Genomic DNA, 20274 nt, shown 5'->3' on the forward strand with positions numbered 1-20274 from the left:
CTGTACATGGAGCAACTATCATATACAGTATACAACAATAAAGCAATAAATCAGTAACCAGGACGGTAGAAAGCACCAAACAGTAAGACTAAGATCAAGTCTGAGTCACGCTGAGTCAAATGCCAAAGAATACAAGTGAGTTTTGAGGCGAGTTTTAAAGATGGGCAGCGAGGGGGCTTGTGTAGACTTGTAGATTACTTTATTAAAACAAACAGCAGAATTATGTTTGTTTTAAATGGGGGGAGGGGGGTTCAGAGGGAGGAAACAAAATTGATCAATATTCTACGGTCTATGTATCCATGCATCCATGCAAAAACATTCAAACTAACCAATATTACAAAGTATTACAACAAACATGAAATGAATGCAGCTAATATTAGAGGACTCTTGATCATTTAAAAACTGGGTGCTAGTTTGTGCATACTTTCATTGGTAAAACGTGTCTTATATTACCTCGAGAGTGTTATTTCTTTTCTTTATTCTTCGCCCAAAAGTTATTTCACCGAGTGTGACTCGGTTAGTCTTTTTTGTTGTTAGGGGCCCAAAGCAACCTTAGTTCCATTTTCTCTCTCCCCACAGGTGCTTCAATTTCCCAGTGGTACTATGACTTGAAATAACAACAATCCACAGCCTGAGGTTGCCAAGTCATGGGAAAAAAAAAAAAATCGAACAAAAAAACAAAACAAATGGAATGTTGTGTAAGTTTGGGGGCCCCCTAGTGGCAGGTGCTTCGTGCCCTTGGGTCATGAGAGCTGATAGTGCTGATGTAGAGAGTTTGCTTCTCTGTCAAACTCTAGCCAATGAATTCTCACTCCGTCCCATTTCCTGGTGCGGTTTAATTCTACAAACCAGGAGACAAGAGCACGAACAATGCATTATAGTTCATGCCGAGCTGGATTATACGCCTTCATGATATTAAAGTGGCTCAACAAGCTGCATTCTTTGCGCCGTATATACTTTTTTTGTCTTCCTGGTGTGAATCATCTTTCACTTGTACGGAATCTTTGCGCCAAACGAGTTCCCCTGACAGCATGAGACAACACACACAAAAGCGCATGCACTGAGTGAGCTCAGTCTGTTATGGTGGCGGCTGCAAAAGTTGACTAAATAATGGATCATCAGCATGCGCTGTTGTTGTCGGACCTTTGCCACAAGTACGGGCAAGTACAGCTCGCTCTTTTTCGGGATTTTCTTGCATGGAAGGACATTAGGAAGAACTGGAGGAGAAGTTCTGGCAGCACTTCCCCAACAGGTAAGTTCCATCCAAAACAGAGGCAGGATGAGTTATATCCTTATATACAAAAGTATTTTTGTTTTTTTCCCGTTTTTGAATTGTCCCTATTTATCTATTGGATATTGGAGAAAAAAAAAGTCTACACACCCCTGTTAAAATGACAAGTTTTTGTTTTTCTACCATTATGGTGACCTTAAAATGTCCGGAAAAAACATCGTAGAAAAGCTGAACTTTAATTGGGTTTCATCAGAGGAACTTGAAATTGTGAAAGTCGCATGCTGAGTCCCATGATGGGTTCGAACGTGATTGGTCAATTTTGAACACATCCCCTGTTATAATAGGGAGTGCACACTTGCCTCACTTGTTTATTTTTGACTTCCGCCTCTGCAAAATATTGATATACCGGTATATTTTTCCTGTCACACACATACACAAAAAGAAAAAGTGTTTTGAACAGGAGTGTGAACACTACCTATATCTATCCATCCATCTAACCATGTATACGTCGATCTATGTAATCAAACTATTGCAAAGAAAAATCAGGTTACTAATTATTGATTTAATAATTTGCGAATAGTTACGATCTTCTGTTCATGCATTTTTTTAAAAATTTTATTTAGTTTTTTTTGGCAAGCCCGATCACAGCAGACATGGGTATTAGCTCCAGGGCCAATGTTTGCTCATGTAAACAAGTTTCCCAGCCTACGATCATTGCCGCGTATCCAGCGGGGCAATTACCGTGGGCGTACTTCACTTTAAACCTGGCCATTGACCTTCTTCAAAGTGGTATCAAGCGCCCTATAATATCCCGCCATAAACACTTGTTTTTATTGAACCGATGTTCCAAGTTGGTCACGTCAAAATGTCTCCTGGTGACTGTTGGGACCCGAGTGTGTCACCGGAAACATGATGGCGGACTCAAAACCGGAGACAAATTGGATCAAAATGGACAGTTGGAGGAAAGGGAAATTGTCTTTTTTTTTTTTTCAAGACACAGGATACAATACAAGTTCCAGGCCCACCGTTTTGGAAATAATAATCTTTGGTATGCGAATTATGAGTGGGAGGGATTGTTGTTATTGTCATCTCAAATATACTCCCAAATGCGTGTATTAAAACGAGACGGATGATTGATGGAAAAGCAAATACGAGTTGAACCGGACAGAGCCGAACGATTACTCACAGATTGTATCACAGGGAATCACGTCATGCATTTGACACGACAGCCTCACTATGTATGGCCTGCTTTTCATGTTTGTCCTCCCGCAAACCAAACATCAAGTGCGTGTAAATGTCAGGACGACTCGTTATGAGTAGTCAACGTCACTTGTGCATCGCGAGCTGCGGACCGCAACGGCGCTGTTGACATTTCGGTGGATTTCATTGAATCAGAGCAGCTGTCAGTCAGGCACATAGGCGGGGAGAAGAGATGCGATCCTGAGTTTTCAAAAGACACTCGGTCAAACCACGGCAGCGGCAGGCAAGCCGGACTCCCACCTGGAAGGGAGATCTTTGAAAAACTCAAGGCGTACGCTCTCGCCTTCAAATCACTATGCTCAGTAAGCGACGCTACCGCAGGCCCACTAAAGCCTCACTTGGCCCGCCGGCGGAGGGGGTGGCAGGGTATGTGCTTCCCTGTTTAAAGGTAAAGCCAGATACAGATCCAGAGAATTACAGTTGCCGAATCACTCAGAGCAATGAAGGAAGTTTGGGCCGGCAGCTTTTTTTGGAGGAACTACGCCGCGTTTGGGAAAAATTTTTCACTGATGAATAATGATCACATTGACGCAAATGTTGATTATTGTTTTTCAAAATAAGAGCAACAACTCAAATGGTTGTCTTATTCTGGACAAAAAAAAAAAAAAAAAAAAGAAACGAGAATATTTATTGTATTTAGGATTTGGTTAATATTAAGGGTATAAAAGCCTCGAAACGATTAATCGATTATTAGTGGTTGATTAATTGTTGCACCTCTAATGTGTATCAATATATGCACAGTGACTAAATACACGGTGTTAAAAAAAAGGGTTTTATCAAAACGATTGCCCTTCCTCAGTTGATTATCAAAACAAGAAGAGTATTATTTATTTTTTAGACTCGTCACGGGCGCCCAGGTTTAATGACATTGTTTGGCTAGGCAGAGCGCTATTTTGGCGTCAATTATAGGAACTGATGGAGCAGGTGGATCTGGAAAGGCTGCATCGTGTCTCTCTCTCTCTCTCTTTCTCCCCCCACCCCCACGGCTAACCAGCTGCAGCTAAAGCACGGCACCCCTAGCGACAGGCAGCGCTCCTGTTACACCTTCCACCTTGCTTGTCCTCTCGTCTCCATCTGTTTGCCTAAGCGCCGGTCGAGCAAACCCGTTGCGCCGGGGAGCGAGCCGCACGTCGTGTTTGACAGTCCGCTGCCAAGTGTACCCAGGCAGATCTGTGCTTTGTAATCTAAAGTCGGCGCTCAACGCACGGCCCTGTCTGTACGTTGAGAGACGGCCGCAGGGGGGCGGGGGATACTGGGAGAGGAATGCCAGAAAAACGACAGCTGGAGATTGGGTAAACTGCAGGTTTTTACCGCATTACGGGCGGCAATATGGGCCCTTTCATTACCGTGATTGTATTTATTTACCTGCTGCAGCTGGGGTCAATAGACAGAGGAGGGAAGCTAATTACACAATGAATCAACGCAAAAGGGTGGAGACCTTCTGGCGAGGGATGGGGAAAGAAAAAAAAACTGCACGACTATCCTCATCATTCACATTGTGGCGCTTGTGTGAAAAGTGTGCTTTTTTTTGCTGCATACGTATGGCAACGTCGCTTATCTTCTCGCTCGCATCCTCGGAGGGAGACATGCGAAAAGGAAAATGGCCGTGACTTCAACAGCACAGCGAGCGGCGGGCGGCACGGCGAACGTTTCCTTTAACTTGCGCCGGCTTGTCCTCTAACACGCTGTTGTTGCCAACTTGCAGTAACGGCAAAGGGATTACATAGCCATCCACTGTGTACAACCGGGGGGGGCGGAGAGGGCATGGGAGTGGAGCGGAATATGAATAAGGCAGCTTTTTTTTTTTTTTTGTCAGGCTGAAGGAAAGGAAGGTGAGGCCTGGCGTGTGTTTGAAGTCGGATCCACGCCAGTGTAACAGATGAGACAAACCTCGTTTTTGATGTGCGCGAGGAATCCTGTCAGATGGGATGCCACGTTGGTTTTTGGTAAATCAGGATGAGCGGGAACATGCCTGAAGGAACCGAAACACAACACCATCAATTGTTAGAATGCAGAATGGCGCTCTTACGGCCGTTACAGTGAGTTGCAAATGAATTTTAGATTGCATCTGAAGGCCCACGGCATGAACATAAAGGTCCTCTCTGGAGGCCTTTGAAGCCATCACTCGCCGGGCGCCATTCATTTGGTCAGGTGACATGAACGACAAATTGCCATATGTACTGTTTTTTGAGGACGACATTAAAACTCATTCAGTGGCGGCCATTTTCAAACCCTCCTTTACCCTACTATGATTTTTTTTTTTTTTGGAAATACATAAAGACATACCTGGGATTGAATGCCTGGATTCTTAAAAAACCTGAACACTCCACCCTCCCCATCTTCAACTGCGATAATCTCTCCACACGCACACACTCATCATAGCTCCTAAAAACCTGACATTCAGCAGCGAGGCGACCTATTGAGCTCAAAAGCAACACGCTGAGCTGCGCGGCATGAATGGGCCACTCACTGTGGCCGAGTGCCATTACTAAGATCCTTTCGGAGCACAAAGGCAAGGATGTCAGAGCGGAGCAGAGAGGATCTGGGCCTTGTATGGCCGAGGGGCTTAGCATGTAGCTTAGAGGACTTCACTCGGCTCAAAACTTGGCCAAATGTGCATGTGGAGGGGATGAGTTCTGCAATGCGTGTGTGTGTGTGTGTGTGTGTGTGTGTGTGTGTGTGTGTGTGTGTGTGTGCTGACGGGATTATTGCCTGCACATATCCAAGCGTGTGTGTGTGTGTGTGCGCGTGCGTACCTGAGACAGCGATATGGGAACGCCACCTACAGTTTCAAATGACTTGCCCAAGATGTTCAAATGACCGCAGGTCTTAATGATGTTTGAGGTCACTTGTTGCTTGGCAGAAAGTCACCCCTTGGCCCCGAGTGTTTGCTTCCTGAGTGTGACTTAGAGACAGGGAGCGAAAAAAAAAAAAAAAAAGCGTTATCAGCACTCTCATAAACATGATAACAATAAGCAAGATAACATTACGTACACTGAGTTACACGGGCCAAGTCACCTTGACGTGTATTTTTGTCGTGATTATTAACAGGCACATTTTGTCCATTAATCATCGACTTTTTTTTTTTTTTTTTTTTATCTGCTACACTTGAGTTCAATGACGTGTCGATTTTTGCCAGCATCTGAGAAGACACGTGCGGTTCTCGGTTTGAGGGGTTTGTCATATAAGCCGAGGAGAAGGGTAATTGAGAGTAAGGCAATCGTATACGCGGCGTCTGAATGGCATTTACATTTTGTTTAAGCGGTTGGAGTGAATGTCATTCTACCCTCCGCCCCGCCATTCCCCTCAAGACCATCAGTCTTCGGCCTATTTGTCAAAGTGTGAATATCGATGGCCGTTAAACTTATTCACGCCTGCGCGCCGCATCATCTTTATTTGAAAATGAAATGAAATCCCATTCCTGGCCAGACTCCCCGGAGAGAAATAATATGTCGCGGCGCCCGCCATCCATTTCGCCATATCAACTTCATAATTCGGCAGGGGGAGACGGGGAGGAATGAATGCGCCCGAGAGTCGAAGAGGTCAGTTCAAATCCCTTTGCCCGTCGCAAAGCCGTTCCTTTTTCAGCCAAACCAACTCCGTGCTAGTTCCAAGCCTGGATAAATATCAAACCTATCCCAAAATCTATATGCAAATGAGCCTTCAAGTCCCTCCCAAGTGAAAACAAAACACATCTTTGAAATTTGACACTCCACAAAAGCACTCATCTTTTCACAATTCTGCCAAATCTTAGGGGTTAAAAAATATCTCAAAGTATATAAAATGAATCTCAAAATCCTAAAAAAAAAAAAAAAAAATCCCGAAAGCTCTTGTTGTGGGGCTTTTTAAAGCCACAACGACGAGGCACTCTAAATCTTTTTTCCCTTTAGTTTTGAATGAGTTTTTAGGGGCATCTGGCAAACTATTCCTTAGAAGAATGAATTGGCCGTGCAACACCGCCTTTAATTACCACGCTCGCTTTCTCGCAAGTAGTACATTAGTCCTGATTAAATATCTTTGATGTAACCGCCAGCAAGCCTTCTGTCTGACTCGCTCTCCATGGACCGGAGGAACCGGATCATGTTCTACTTTAAAAAAATATATATTTTCATGAACACGGCTCCATAAATGATACGCGGGTCTTGTTTTTTTTTTCAATCACACGTGCAGCCTTTGGAAAAGGAGCATTTTAAATGGCGTTCCCGGGGGACAACGGGATGCGGTTACTTCACCAAACACTCGTCGGGTCCCTCGGGACTCGGCGAGCTTTTTCCTGCCCATTTATTTCCCTGGTGAAATAAGCTGCTACCTGGACATTTCCTTGCTCTAGGCCCACCCATCCGTTACATTCTCGGCGTAGTCTGATGTGGAAACCCAGCGGATGAACCGGCAAGGCGCACACGTGAAAACGATGCCTCTTGTCATGAATATTTCTATTGCTCTCCACTGGAAGGTGGGTAGATGTTTCATATTCATTAAACGGGGTGTCCGCCTGCGTACGTGTGAACAAACAAGTACAAAACTCATTACGCAGACCGTCAGCAAACAAAAAAAAAAAAAAACATCACGCCCTGCGGGCACGTGTACGGGAAGCCAGTTGAATAATTGAGGATTGTGGAAAATGTCTCCGCAGCTCACGGCCATGCCGTTCACACATCTGAAATCGTGGCCGTACACAAGACGGACACCAGCGACCAGACAAGGGCAACAAAGCACCTTCAGCTCAACCCACACGCATTCACAGGTAAGCCATATTGTACACAGGCTCAACCTCGCGCTGTCTCTCTGACATCCGAGCAGCATCGCAAAATTGCCGCCAGACAAGATATATATATATTTTTTTCCGGCACTTCAGCGGCAATTTGAGAAGCTTTAACTCGAGTTTGGCGATAAGGCTCAAAATTTCGAGCGCGGCCCTGCGGATAGACCGCCTGCTCTAGAGGTTCTTTCTTTTCATCAGTTCCTATAAATCGCCATGTGAAATCTCGGGAATATTCTGTCACTCAAATGACGTGCTATATTAGCCGGCGTTGTTTTGCAAACCGGTCGTTCATGCAAATTTCCTTGACGCTAAGTGAAATAAGCCCATAGACGGGCGGCTCTTACGTTATCATACACGGAAAGTGCCCCGCATCTCAGGTAGATGACGATTAGATTGCGGCCAAACCAGATGATCAGATTAGCGTAACTCATCAGAGCGAATGACTGAAAGAGTGCTTGCCGTGCACATTTTCAAGGACGCAACCGCTGCAAATATTTCATTTCGGCTAGGAGGGAAAAAACGGTCAACGTGGGAACATTTTTAGCAAAATGGATAAATAAATAAGCACGCTGTTCAGTTGACGACAGCATTGACCACAGAGTCGTACGCACGTGTTTTGTTTTGATGCAGTTTTCTACGTGAGGAGGACGACGCAGCATCAGTGGCGATGCGACGACGTCACATTTTATTGTGACAATCTGGGACTCTGCCAGCACTGGATTCAGACGATCAACGATCAACTGGCAACGCAGAGTACGTACGGACGGATGCGGTCGGCGCGCCTCAACGCCGATGATTTTGACGACCGCTTCTGGTGATCGTCAAGACGTTAAAAATGCAACCATCATGCATCGACAACGCTTTCGGCGAAAAGAGAGCTTTGTTAAAGTTGCGTCGATAGAAACAGCAAGCTTAATGCAGCACGTTGGAGATGATTGTGGGTGGGAGGGGGGGGGGGGCATCTTTTTTCGACTCCCCCGGGGGAATGCCGCGGAGGATATGAGTAGAGTCGCTTTTCAGCAGCTCTCTCGCAGGCAGTCCCTCTCGGGCCCAGACGTATAAACGGTGGCAGCGCAACAGTTGAAATTGTGCCGTGTTGCAGGTTGGAGCTCAGATCCGACCGAATGCGAATGCTTATAGCTGTCGAGGCATTGCGGCGGTTTTCTGGTGAGCACATCTGCCTCGCGGTCTCAACTTTGTTTGACTTGTTGCATCGGGGTGGGTATTTTCTATCCAGCGTGACTCGCACATCCCTGGAGATGGCGTCATTTGTATCGCTGGGGATCTGAGATCAGCACAGCTTTTGAGTCGAAGATCGAGATTAAGGGATGAATGAGGGAGAGACGTGACAAGACGAAGGATCATTTATATCTAAGTAAAATTCTTTTGTGATCAAAAGACCTTTCTTCACTTTGTTTTTTCTTGTTGTTTTATAGTTTGGGGTGTCACAAAAGCAAAAAAAAAAAATATGAGCGTCACTTGACACGTTTTTCACAAAGATCACATTTTCTGCAGCCAAATTTCTACTGCTGACTGAATGACAGAAGAGTGTTAATTGAATATAAACTGAGTAGAGCTCTGCGGTCTGCAGATTCGGGTCGATGAGTCGAGCCCAGGTTTCAAAGCAAACATGGTGAAGCGGCATTTAGCTGTTATGCTGCACGCAAATAGAATTAGCCAAGAAAAGTAAAGTCAACCCCAAATATGGACACCCCACAAAATGTATTTTACTCTATGGTAATTTCAGAAAGCTACACCCCCCCCCCCTTGGTTTTAAATGCACTGAAGTGTTTTGGTTGGAAAATGCGCTGAAATGTCGTCAATTTACATCCTTTGAGTCATTTAACAAAGCTACTTTTGTTCTCTATTGGCTGAAGCTTCACTTTTCCGACGACTGATTGTTCACGTTCCTCCATTCGTTTTGCAGGTGACAAGTCTTGGCGGGGCTTCGCGCTCCGAGTGCTCTACGGCTGAATGTGTTCCAGCGACGTCATTACATTAGGAACCAGAACGTTGAGGACATTTGGAATGTCTTACTCGGTTGATTGGATTGCGTCGCGACTGCGCCCGGATCCCCCATCCATTCATTTGCGAATGGCGTCGACGTTTGTCGGGCGGCCGGGGTCGCCTCCGTCAGCCGCGAACAGGCCATTTAGCAAATCAGCTCTCTCGCAGGCAGTCCCTCTCGGGCCCAGACGTATAAACGGTGGCAGCGCAACAGTTGAAATTGTGCCGTGTTGCAGGTTGGAGCTCAGATCCGACCGAATGCGAATGCTTATAGCTGTCGAGGCATTGCGGCGGTTTTCTGGTGAGCACATCTGCCTCGCGGTCTCAACTTTGTTTGACTTGTTGCATCGGGGTGGGTATTTTCTATCCAGCGTGACTCGCACATCCCTGGAGATGGCGTCATTTGTATCGCTGGGGATCTGAGATCAGCACAGCTTTTGAGTCGAAGATCGAGATTAAGGGATGAATGAGGGAGAGACGTGACAAGACGAAGGATCATTTATATCTAAGTAAAATTCTTTTGTGATCAAAAGACCTTTCTTCACTTTGTTTTTTCTTGTTGTTTTATAGTTTGGGGTGTCACAAAAGCAAAAAAAAAAAATATGAGCGTCACTTGACACGTTTTTCACAAAGATCACATTTTCTGCAGCCAAATTTCTACTGCTGACTGAATGACAGAAGAGTGTTAATTGAATATAAACTGAGTAGAGCTCTGCGGTCTGCAGATTCGGGTCGATGAGTCGAGCCCAGGTTTCAAAGCAAACATGGTGAAGCGGCATTTAGCTGTTATGCTGCACGCAAATAGAATTAGCCAAGAAAAGTAAAGTCAACCCCAAATATGGACACCCCACAAAATGTATTTTACTCTATGGTAATTTCAGAAAGCTACCCCCCCCCCCCCTTGGTTTTAAATGCACTGAAGTGTTTTGGTTGGAAAATGCGCTGAAATGTCGTCAATTTACATCCTTTGAGTCATTTAACAAAGCTACTTTTGTTCTCTATTGGCTGAAGCTTCACTTTTCCGACGACTGATTGTTCACGTTCCTCCATTCGTTTTGCAGGTGACAAGTCTTGGCGGGGCTTCGCGCTCCGAGTGCTCTACGGCTGAATGTGTTCCAGCGACGTCATTACATTAGGAACCAGAACGTTGAGGACATTTGGAATGTCTTACTCGGTTGATTGGATTGCGTCGCGACTGCGCCCGGATCCCCCATCCATTCATTTGCGAATGGCGTCGACGTTTGTCGGGCGGCCGGGGTCGCCTCCGTCAGCCGTGAACAGGCCATTTAGCAAATTCTGTCGAGGCGCTTTTTGCGGGGTTTATCACCAAATGATGCAGCGCCTCGCAATTGCTTCGCGCGGCCCTCATTCTTTCTCCGGCAGCCCCGCTCGAAGGTTTCTCTCGTTAATGAAAACTTCATCAAGCTTGATGTCAAGGTGCACAAAAAAAAAAAAAAAAAAAAAAAAAAAAATCATCTTAATACTTTCTCTCCGCAGCCAATCGGCCCAAGAGCCTGCTGGTGTACATCAATCCCTACGGCGGGAAGCGGGACGGGAAGCACATTTACGATCAGAAGGTGGCGCCGCTGTTTTGCCGAGCCTGCATCGCCACGGATGTGATTGGTGGGTGGCTATACCGGAGGTGTGCCTTCAACGTTTTAAATTTTAAAAATGACTCTCGGCGGCCCGCCCGTGTCGGCGCGAAGAGGCTCGCGGGAATATGATTTGGCTGATGGCGCCATTCATCACGCCGGCACCTTTAATGGAGGTGCTGATAGCTGATAAGCTCGGGTATCCAAACACATCTATTATTCAATAAGTGTTTGCGGCGGCTACACATCGTCGGCACTATTGATGGTCCATCGGAGTGAATACAGTTTGCTCCCGAGTACCGGCAGCCGCTGGAAAGTCTTTTATTTGTGTTGTTATTTCGAAGGGCGCCGCACAGATTTACAGTTGGAATTTTAGTTTTCTTTAGTTTTTCTTGGCTGCGGGCTCCTTTTGGGGGCGGTGATATACCCGAATTGGGTTTTCTTGTAGTTGTTGTTGTTGCACTTCTGTCCCATATACCAATCTGTCCAACGGGGGTCCACTAAATACTTCAAATTGCGGTACTTTTTCTTGCCTGCCGGTTATTGTCTTTTCCTTGTCAATGGGCTAACAGGAAACGACGACTTTATTTGTCCCCGTAGTGACAGAGCGGGCCAATCACGCCAGAGATCACTTGAAAACGGAAGCAAATCTGGATCAGTACGATGGGTGAGTTTTAAATTGTCAACAAAAGATTGTCATGTCAATTCCACAAAAAAAAATGTTCAAAAAAAAAAATCTTACTACATAAGTGTCGTATCGCATATGATTCATACTTGTTGATAGAATTTTAAATGACAGCATTCAAATGGATTAAAATACCTTCCACTGTGAACAATGACAATACAGAGTGGTTATAAAAAGTCGACACACCCCTGTTCCGATGTGAAAAATAACTATTTCAAAACTTTGTTTCCGCCATTAAGCTGAACAGCTCAATTGGGGGTTAAAAAAAAAAAGGTTGTAGTCACCTCTTACAGCGCAAGCCATTGTCGGCAGAGAGCTTCCGCAGCAAACGTTGCCGTTCGATGTGTGTTTAGAGTGGTGTCCGTGGGCGGAGACGGGATGTTCAACGAGATCCTGCACGGCTTGGTCGCCAGGACCCAGAGCGAGCACGGCATCGACGCCAACCGACCCGACGCCCATTTGGCGCCATGTTCCCTCCGCATCGGGATCATCCCAGCGGGTGAGCCTGCGTGGTAAAAATGAATGTTGATCATCATTAGAATTGGAAGTGAGGCACTTTTGAGGCGACGTACGTATCGGATGACAGCAGGAGAACTTGGGCCCCGCTGATCAACGCCGCATTGCTGAGTTACTACAGAGGGACGAGCTGCCATGGCAACGCGGCAGCTCGTCCCACGGGGGGGGGGGGCTTGACTGGGTCGGTCATTCCAAGTGTCATCAATGAGACGGAGCTATGGGATATTTCGGCAATAATTGCACGAAAAGTGCAAATGCAAAGCGCGGGGGCTGGCCGGGGCACAGCGTGATTGTTTGTTTGAGACGAGGGCTCAAACGCGACCCCGCTGGTTCTTCTGCGTCCGGCTTCCTCAAGTTGCCGGATAAAAGAGCAAAGGGAAAGAACTCCACATCCTCCAATCGAATGGATTTTTGGAGATGCGAGCCGTCGTTTGGTCGACGTCGTTGCTTTGAATGCCATAGAATTGCACTTTAGCTTAGTGCTAACAAACAACACGGGCATGGATACGAAACAAAAAAAAAAAACTCTTATCTCAAAGCATGACTGTACATTGCCCTCAAATGTAATACAACCAAAACTAGACCGAAAAGTAACGACATGATGCAGCATGACCATTTTTAATTCGGTAGATGGAAGGGTGATGCTTTAATGTACCACTAGAGGGAGCTCTTAAACCACAAGAACAGCAGCACTTGATGGTGCATGGAAGAAAATGGCCGGCGCATCTTGTCCGATGCCAAATAATGTCCATTAAAATACAACAGAAAGGACAACAGTTCATGTTTTGTTCATATGTATTAACTACTGTAGCACTATTTTCGCTCACATGGCTTTTATAACCTTTTTAACGGTCAAAAGCGCAGAAAACTGATGTATGTTTAACCATGCCCATGAGGCCTTTTCGGAACATACTGCAACAAAGTATTTTGAGGGTACTTTGCCTTCATGTGAACATATGGCTGCTCCTCTTAATACCGAAGAACGAATGGGCCTTTAGGGGCTTGTCGACTGGGTCGTTATCTTAAATGTACTCTTAACATTTGACTTGGACAGCTTGGAAATGTTTGAACGCTTGAAAAAGTCAATTATAAAAAAAAGTTATGTAAATTGAGGTACTCAAAATATACTCCCAGTACAGCGTTACTACTGACAATGTACTTTCATGTGTCGTCAACAGGCTCCACTGATTGCATCTGCTTTGCGACAGTGGGAACCAACGATCCGGTTACGTCCGCCTTGCACATTATTGTCGGTGGGTGTGACTCTTCAGTATATTGTTGTCTTTTTTTTTTTCTTCCCTCGTCTTTTAGTCACAATAGTGGATTGTGATTGTATGAACAGGTGACTCCCAACCCATGGACGTGTCCTCGGTGCACCACAACGACACATTCCTCCGATATTCCGTTTCGTTGCTGGGCTACGGCTTCTACGCCGACATTCAGACCGACAGCGAGAGGCAGCGATGGCTGGGCCCCGCTCGATATGACCTGTCGGGTAACAAAAACAGCATTCGCCGCCGTGGATGAGCTTGCTTGTTATTTGAACCCATGACCGCCCCTCCGCTGACCTGAACTTTCTTGCCCCTGCTGCCAACTTCATTTCATGTCGTCTATGACCCGGCGATCAAAGTGGCAACGGTTGGCTTGAGGTGAACTTAACTTGCCCGACACCTTGATAAGCAACCCACCCAATTCTTGAGCAATCTGCATGACAATATTGCATAGCAAAATAACAAAAAATGTGATGGATTTTTTTTTTTTTTTTTTTGGTAGTTAAGGACTTACCGAAAGTAAAAAATATATGTAGTCAGATGAAAATGCTAATAAAATGAAGCACAGATACATTTTTTAAATATATATATATATATATATATATATATATATATATATATATTTTTTTTAATGGATCAAAAAATAAGAACAAAATTACATGGCCCCAAGTCCTTCAAAGAAAGATTAATTTTTAGTTTGAAAATAGAAACCAAAAAAAATAAATAAAAAAAGAGCAATAAAAAAGAGGCAGAGTCTAAATCAATACACTAAATGTTGGCTATCAATAAGACCACCACATGCAAAGCGGAATAGTCAGCCATCCAAAAGCAGCAACCACTAATGGGGCTTCAACTTCACGTTTGGGCTTGAGACGAGTGCAAATTGGTAATCAAGAAAGCAGCTATTTGAATTCCAAGAGTAGAAACTCGGCATCCTTTATGCACATCAACCGATAAGTGAGTGGTGCAAAACTGCATCCCGCGATGCTCAACACAACGCGGGCGCTCATGCTTTTGTCATTTAGCCGAGAGAAGAGGAAGGGCAGCGCAATTAGTGACTCCAAATTGTCTTCTCAGGTCTAAACAAAGCAGACAGAAGGCGATTGGCAGCAATTCTCAAGGCTCGCTCTGTGTTTTCCTTCCAGGGGTAAAGACCTTTCTGAGTCACAACTATTATGAAGGCACCGTCTCGTTCGTCACGGCTGACGACAACGTGGGCGACCCTCGGGACAAGGAGCAGTGTCGCGCCGGGTAAATAAAGCAGCCGAAAAAGAAACATTTCAAAAGCTGGTGGCGAGACTGATCCGAGGAGGGACTTCTGCTTTGATGCAGAATCTTAATAGCTCAATACGTCCAGGTTTTGGTTTGGAAAGTACTTTGAACCCTTATTATTCAGCGGGATACGTACCGAGCCCTACTTCTAACATGTACGCAACGGTGAACCCATGTTACATAAACGACGACATTCAGTAGTGAAAATATTCAACAAATCGCCTTCACGTGAGCTTCATCAACAGTATCAGCTAGCGTAGTAGAATAAACTATCATCTTGCATTATTTTAATTATTTATTTAAAAAAATAATAATAATAAAATACACCCCTGATCAAGCCCTCGCGTATGGCGCTCTGGTATAAAGCGGATACGCGGGGCGGGGTTGATCAGTAAAACCTCCACGTTCCTCCGCGTCTCAGGCGAATAAAGCATCAGCTAGGCTTGTTAAAGCCTTGAATGTGACAGCGACGCCGCGACAAATGTAAAACCGGGTCACGCTTGTGTTGCAGGTGCCGCGTCTGCCAGCGCAAGACCTCGTTACGGGAGCCGCGCCATGACGACCCGTCGCACGCGGGTAAAGGTTTTCCAGGCTTGGAATAACAGATGAAAACTAACCGCCCTCATTATTCGCTTGTTTGTCTATTTGTACAACCCTTTCTTGACATTGGGAGTCGCGTGGAAAACCCGCGAGCGAAAAGTGGCGAAGATGACAGGATGAGACGTGCAACGCTGGCGCTGTTTTGACGGAAAAAGTTCCAGAAAAAAAAAATAGTTGTGAGGGGTTGGAACCGATACAGATCCTAAACACAACTTTGGGAATAGAGAGACATTATTTGGACAGATTACAAAAGTTAAATTCAACACTTTAAATTGGTTAATAACGCATAAAATTATCCCCCCCCCCGCCCCCGTTTAGTCAATGAGACTTGGACCGACATACACGGGAAATTCATCGCCATCAACGCCGCCAACATGAGCTGCGCGTGTCCCCGCAGTCCGCAGGGCCTGTCGCCCGCCGCCCACTTGGCCGACGGCACCGCCGACCTCATCCTGGTGCGCAAATGCTCCCGCTTGGACTTCTTCAAGCACCTCCTTCGCCACACCAACAAGGAAGACCAGGTAGCCCCCTGTCAATCTTTTTCGGCCCGCGGGACTTCGCCGAGCCCACTCGCCGCGCTAGCCCCTCCCTCCCGCTGACTCGGCAAACAACGGTTCACTTAAGCTCAAACGCCCCTCACCTACGTGTGTCGTAAATAACCTTCACCTCGGCGGACCCGGAGCTAATCGCTGCATCTGTGCCGCGTGGAGCGTAAGAACCAGACTAAAGCCGTCTCAGGATAGCGTAGGAACTCCGGTGATTAGTAATTATGACCTCAGGAAGTGGATCGACAGCGCAGGTGTGTGAGCCGCCTCTGTCAAACGTGCTTAAAAGTCACCGCAAAGTCAAAGAGCGAAATCAATATTTCGGCGCGCAACAAAGCGGATACCCCGGGATGAATGTCACCATCTGCGGCATCTCTCCGCACTGCGGACAAGCGGCGGCGGCATGAGTCGGCTGACAATTCACTTCATATCAGTAGCGATGTTCGGTCGGGCGGAGAAAAACACGGGAGTGAGAAACCACTAAGCGTATTCATGGCCTTGTCACAAAGACTTTTAGGCGGAGCGTCCGGCGTGAATGCAAAGCGAGACCGCGGTCATAAAGTGAGCCCGATGTTCAAATAAACGGCTGTCACTCTGCTATTTTGGGGGCGGGGTGACGGGAGCGGGCGACAGCGAAGAGAGATGAGAAGAGAGAAAAAGTGGCATCCCGTGAAGTTGGAGAAAATTGTTTGCGGGACACGAGTGAACCTTTCGGCGACGCTGACTGAGACGAAAAGGGAGACTGACAAAATAATGCGTTCTCTCCCCCCCCCGCCGCCGACCCCGCCCGGCCGGCCGGCCTCTCGCTCCTCCGATGCTGATTTGCTTTAATGCGCCTCCGTCTTGCCTTCCTGCTGTTTTTGTAAACGAGAAGCAAATCGGAAAAACTTTTCATTAAGGAATCACCGGGGATGTGTTCGAATATAATGGGGGTAAAATTAACGTTTTTACAGCATCTCGCCTTTCACTTAAACTGCAAGCGCGCGCGCACACACACACACACACACACACACACACACACACTATAGGTAACTGAAGGAAAAAATGGGCAGATTTTTCATCCAGGTCAAAAAAAGGGCAAGTGCTTGAGCACCACCTAGTGGCTAGGAGTGCACATGCCTCAAAAGGTGCTAATTGCTCATTATTTTTTCTGGAACGCGGCCGAGCTGGAGCCCATCACGAATGAGAGCATCGAGTGAGATCTCGTGGTCTTCTCTTAACCCGGAGTTCTGATCCACCCGCAGTTTGACCACTCCTTCGTGGAGGTCCACCGGGTGCGCAAGTTCCGCTTCCAGCCCCGCCACGATGACCCGGTGTCGCTGGAGGACCTGAGCGGGCCCCAGAAGCAAGCGGACCAGGGTCCCGTTTGCTCCCGAGTCGCCGGGTGCCACTACGGCAACTGCGGCTGCAGCCACTGGACGTGCGACGGCGAGATCCTGCCTCACGTTGCCATCCAAGTCAGGTGCGCGAACCCCAAATGCAAAGCGCCGATCGTAAAATCGAGGCTCCACAACAAGCTTCACGCGCCGTTGTCCCCTGCCAACGAGGCGTCGCGCTGTAACGCTGCTAATTCAACACTCCTCCCCGTGTTAAAGGTGCACTCCTTTTTAATTAAGGCGGAGGGGGGATGTCCGTCCATTTTATCACCAACGCGCAAATCGGCCGGGGGGAATGAGCCGGTCCGAGCGCTCGCCTCCCACGATAATTAAAGAGCAAGTGACGGAGGAAAGAGTTCAGGCAAAGGCTGTGGAATACGGCGCGCAATGCAAAAATAATTTCTTTGCTCAGCCATCTGTGCCAGCGATGTACAGGAACTACAGAAAGAGCACCAAAAAAAAAAAAAAAAAATCACGATTGGTGACGCATATCATGGAGCAAAAGTCGCGAAATGATGTGTGGATTCTTTCCGCAGTGTCCAGTGCCAGCTGATCAGAGTGTTTGCCCGCGGCATCGAGGAGAAGAACCACCACCAGAGTCCGGTGTGGCTTCTGGAAGCGGCGGCGCACCAATCTGCCGGCTGAAAGCACATTTTGGCGAGCTCGCTTTTCTGTGGTCCAGGCTTCAAGGAGCCACAAGAGATGATGAATCCAAAAAAAAAAAAAAAAACAGACCAGATCAATTCAAAAGACTCATTCATGTTCCTTTGATGAAGACAGATGTGATTCAGGGGCAAGTCTTGAAAAGAGCCCATCTGATCAACTAACAGGGCCCCAACGACGTCTTCCGGATAATAAGGCAAAGTGGTTGCTAAGTGGCGCGGTGTGTCTCAGCGCCGCTGCGACGACGCACCTGCGGCTCCGCCGCGGCTAAAAGCGAACCGCTCGCAAGCTCGGCTGAAATGAGCCCCGAATGAGATTATTTTGTTGCCGTCATTAGAGACCTCCGGATGTCAAGCCGGTCTTGATGTCTCTTGGGGAAAGGTTACAGTAGATTTGTGACTATTTTTGAAGTCGGCGATATTATTTATGCTAGCGCGGGTATCTTCGTGTCACGTGACTCTCAACTCATCGACGGACAAAACAAAACAAAAAAATAAATAAATAAACTTTTCTCCAATCAAGATACTGGTGCCGAGTTTTATTGTCGCACGTGTTTAAAGCGAGTTTCTCCGATCTATCACTGACTGGACACATCATTAGGTAGGCTCGCTAAATAGGAAAACGGGCGAAAAGTAGTACACGAAGCAAATTGGAAACATCCCGGCCGGCCTCATTAAAGGTGTCATTACGCGGCATCCGAGCGGACTAAAGTGTAAATTTTAGTGACAGATAAATAAGAACGCAGGAAGGAGGAGCAGCTTCGGGGTGGGGGGGAGCTGTATCGATCGCAACGGGCTCCCTGCGAGAGATCTACGGTAGATCAATGATGCTGGAAGAGTCCATCTTCTCGGTCAGGGGCCGCTAGTGGCTCTTCATACCGCCCCCCCACGTCAATCTCTCAAACGCTATAATGCACTTGCACGTGCTAAAGGTCAGATTGGAGAGATGAGCCCTCGTATTTCTTTTCTTTTTCTCTCTTTTATTTTTTTTTCTCTCGCATTCATTTGCCAGCGCCTAAAATGTTGACATTTCAGCTTACAAGAACTCCACTTGGGACTCAAGAAGCGTACAAGAGATTGCTTTTGTCATTCTGTGGAATCAAAAGCAGCAGGTCGTTATTTTGAGGACTCTATTTTTTTTTTTTTTTTTTTTAAACTTCCGTGATATTCTTGAGTACAGCTCTTGGCTGCCCACCTCGACCCAAAGCTCAAAAATGTTGCAGTGACATCACAGCACCGGCCCGCTTTGAATGACGCTGAACAGGATGATTCGACATCATCGCCATTGTTCGAATTTTTTATTTTTTTATTTTTGATTGTAAGAATGAGAGCCATTATTAATTTTAGACAATAATGTCGGAACGGTTCAAGATGCTTGAAGTAGCCCGGGTCAAAAGTTATGATTTATTCGGCGAAGTGCCTCTCGGCGAGCTCCCGAATCCCCAAGAGTGAGTGAGTGCGCAGCGAGAAGTCATTACCTCAGCTAGCGCGTTGTTAGCAAACATAAGAGAGCCCACTCATGACTTGTTAATCACAAAACAAAGCGAAGCCGCCCCGGCAGCCAGGCAAACAAACACACACACACGCACGCACACACACACAACTCAGGACTTTTTTTTTTTTTTTCAGCTCAGCTCAAAGTTATTGTGCTGCTAATGGTGCTTGAAGTAATTACACCCTGTATTGCTGCTCGGAAGGCCGCAACGTGGTCGTCCCGGAGCACCACACGCCCGCACACAAAAAACAAACAAAAAACACACACACACACACTCACACCACCACGGACTAACATTCTCGCCCTGAATGGCACCATTAGCCAGAAGGCATCTGCCTTCATTCATTCATGATCGAGCATATGTGGAATCATTCAGCCCGCATCGAAGGGTCAGCAGGAGTAAGCAGAATAATTATTACTTGGAGCTACTGGACGGTGAGTGGGAAAGACTCAAGGTGCTTGTTTGTTTTTTTTTTTTTTTTTTTTACTATGCCAAGCTCAACAAAGCTACGGTTGTGTAAAATACATTTTGCGATGGCCCGCGCGGAGAGACATTTGTACAACGACTGAGGCCTTTCAGCCAATCAGAAGTCCAAGGATTGTGTATGCCAGAAAAAAAAAAAAAATGGTTCTAACTGTCCTGAAGACAGATCGTGCACCGGTAAAAAGTGCGCCTGAACTGTTCCAAGTCTTCACGTTGACCTTTCACTGAGGTGACTCACTCATTTATTCGGCAGCGCGGGACAGATGTGATTCCTCGCTGCCTGTTGGCCTGTGTCGAGGCAAGATGCGGCGCAATCGAATATTAATGCGCCTCGGCTCGGTGTGACTGAAACGTCTCTCCGTGAGGGGCGCTTTTGTCCTCCAGGAAAGAAAAAAAAAAGCCCGACCGATACCTCTCGGCGCTCGTTATTCACCCTCGCGGCCCGTCCCGGGGGATATTTTGTTTATGGAGGATCCTGAAATGAAAGGCAACATGTTGGTAAACTTCCCGAGACGG

At 46.6% G+C, this 20274-nt stretch overlaps 1 protein-coding gene and 1 long non-coding RNA gene across 5 annotated transcripts; one reads left to right on the forward strand and one right to left on the reverse strand.

Moving 5' to 3' along the window:
• The first annotated feature begins 384 nt into the window (after window positions 1–384).
• On the forward strand, window positions 385–18297 carry cerk (ceramide kinase). Of its 3 annotated transcripts, none has more exons than XM_019877114.1 (13): window positions 669–1252; window positions 7125–7235; window positions 7884–8006; window positions 10758–10883; window positions 11453–11519; window positions 11891–12036; window positions 13232–13306; window positions 13396–13548; window positions 14470–14575; window positions 15108–15178; window positions 15515–15717; window positions 16986–17203; window positions 17654–18297. In XM_019877114.1, the coding sequence occupies exons 1-13, from the start codon at window positions 1111–1113 to the stop codon at window positions 17760–17762; spliced, it is 1650 nt and encodes a 549-aa protein (XP_019732673.1). In that variant the 5' UTR covers window positions 669–1110; the 3' UTR covers window positions 17763–18297. The 3 variants fall into 3 exon arrangements, with proteins under 3 accessions (XP_019732676.1, XP_019732673.1, XP_019732674.1); XM_019877115.1 differs by having other exon boundaries at window positions 681–1252; window positions 15108–15172; XM_019877117.1 differs by lacking the exon at window positions 10758–10883 and having other exon boundaries at window positions 385–1252.
• On the reverse strand, window positions 4034–11895 carry LOC109520142 (uncharacterized). 2 transcript variants are annotated; one of them, XR_002169120.1, is made up of 3 exons: window positions 11822–11895; window positions 5248–5396; window positions 4034–4463 (listed from the first exon to the last, which is right to left on the reverse strand). It is a non-coding gene; the product is annotated as an uncharacterized LOC109520142 (long non-coding RNA). The 2 variants fall into 2 exon arrangements; XR_002169119.1 differs by lacking the exon at window positions 11822–11895 and having other exon boundaries at window positions 5248–7118.
• Window positions 18298–20274: the final 1977 nt, after the last annotated feature.

This window comes from Hippocampus comes, unplaced genomic scaffold (assembly GCF_001891065.2).
Source record: "Hippocampus comes isolate QL1 unplaced genomic scaffold, H_comes_QL1_v1.1 scaffold61, whole genome shotgun sequence".
In the NCBI taxonomy this organism is placed as follows: domain Eukaryota; kingdom Metazoa; phylum Chordata; class Actinopteri; order Syngnathiformes; family Syngnathidae; genus Hippocampus; species Hippocampus comes.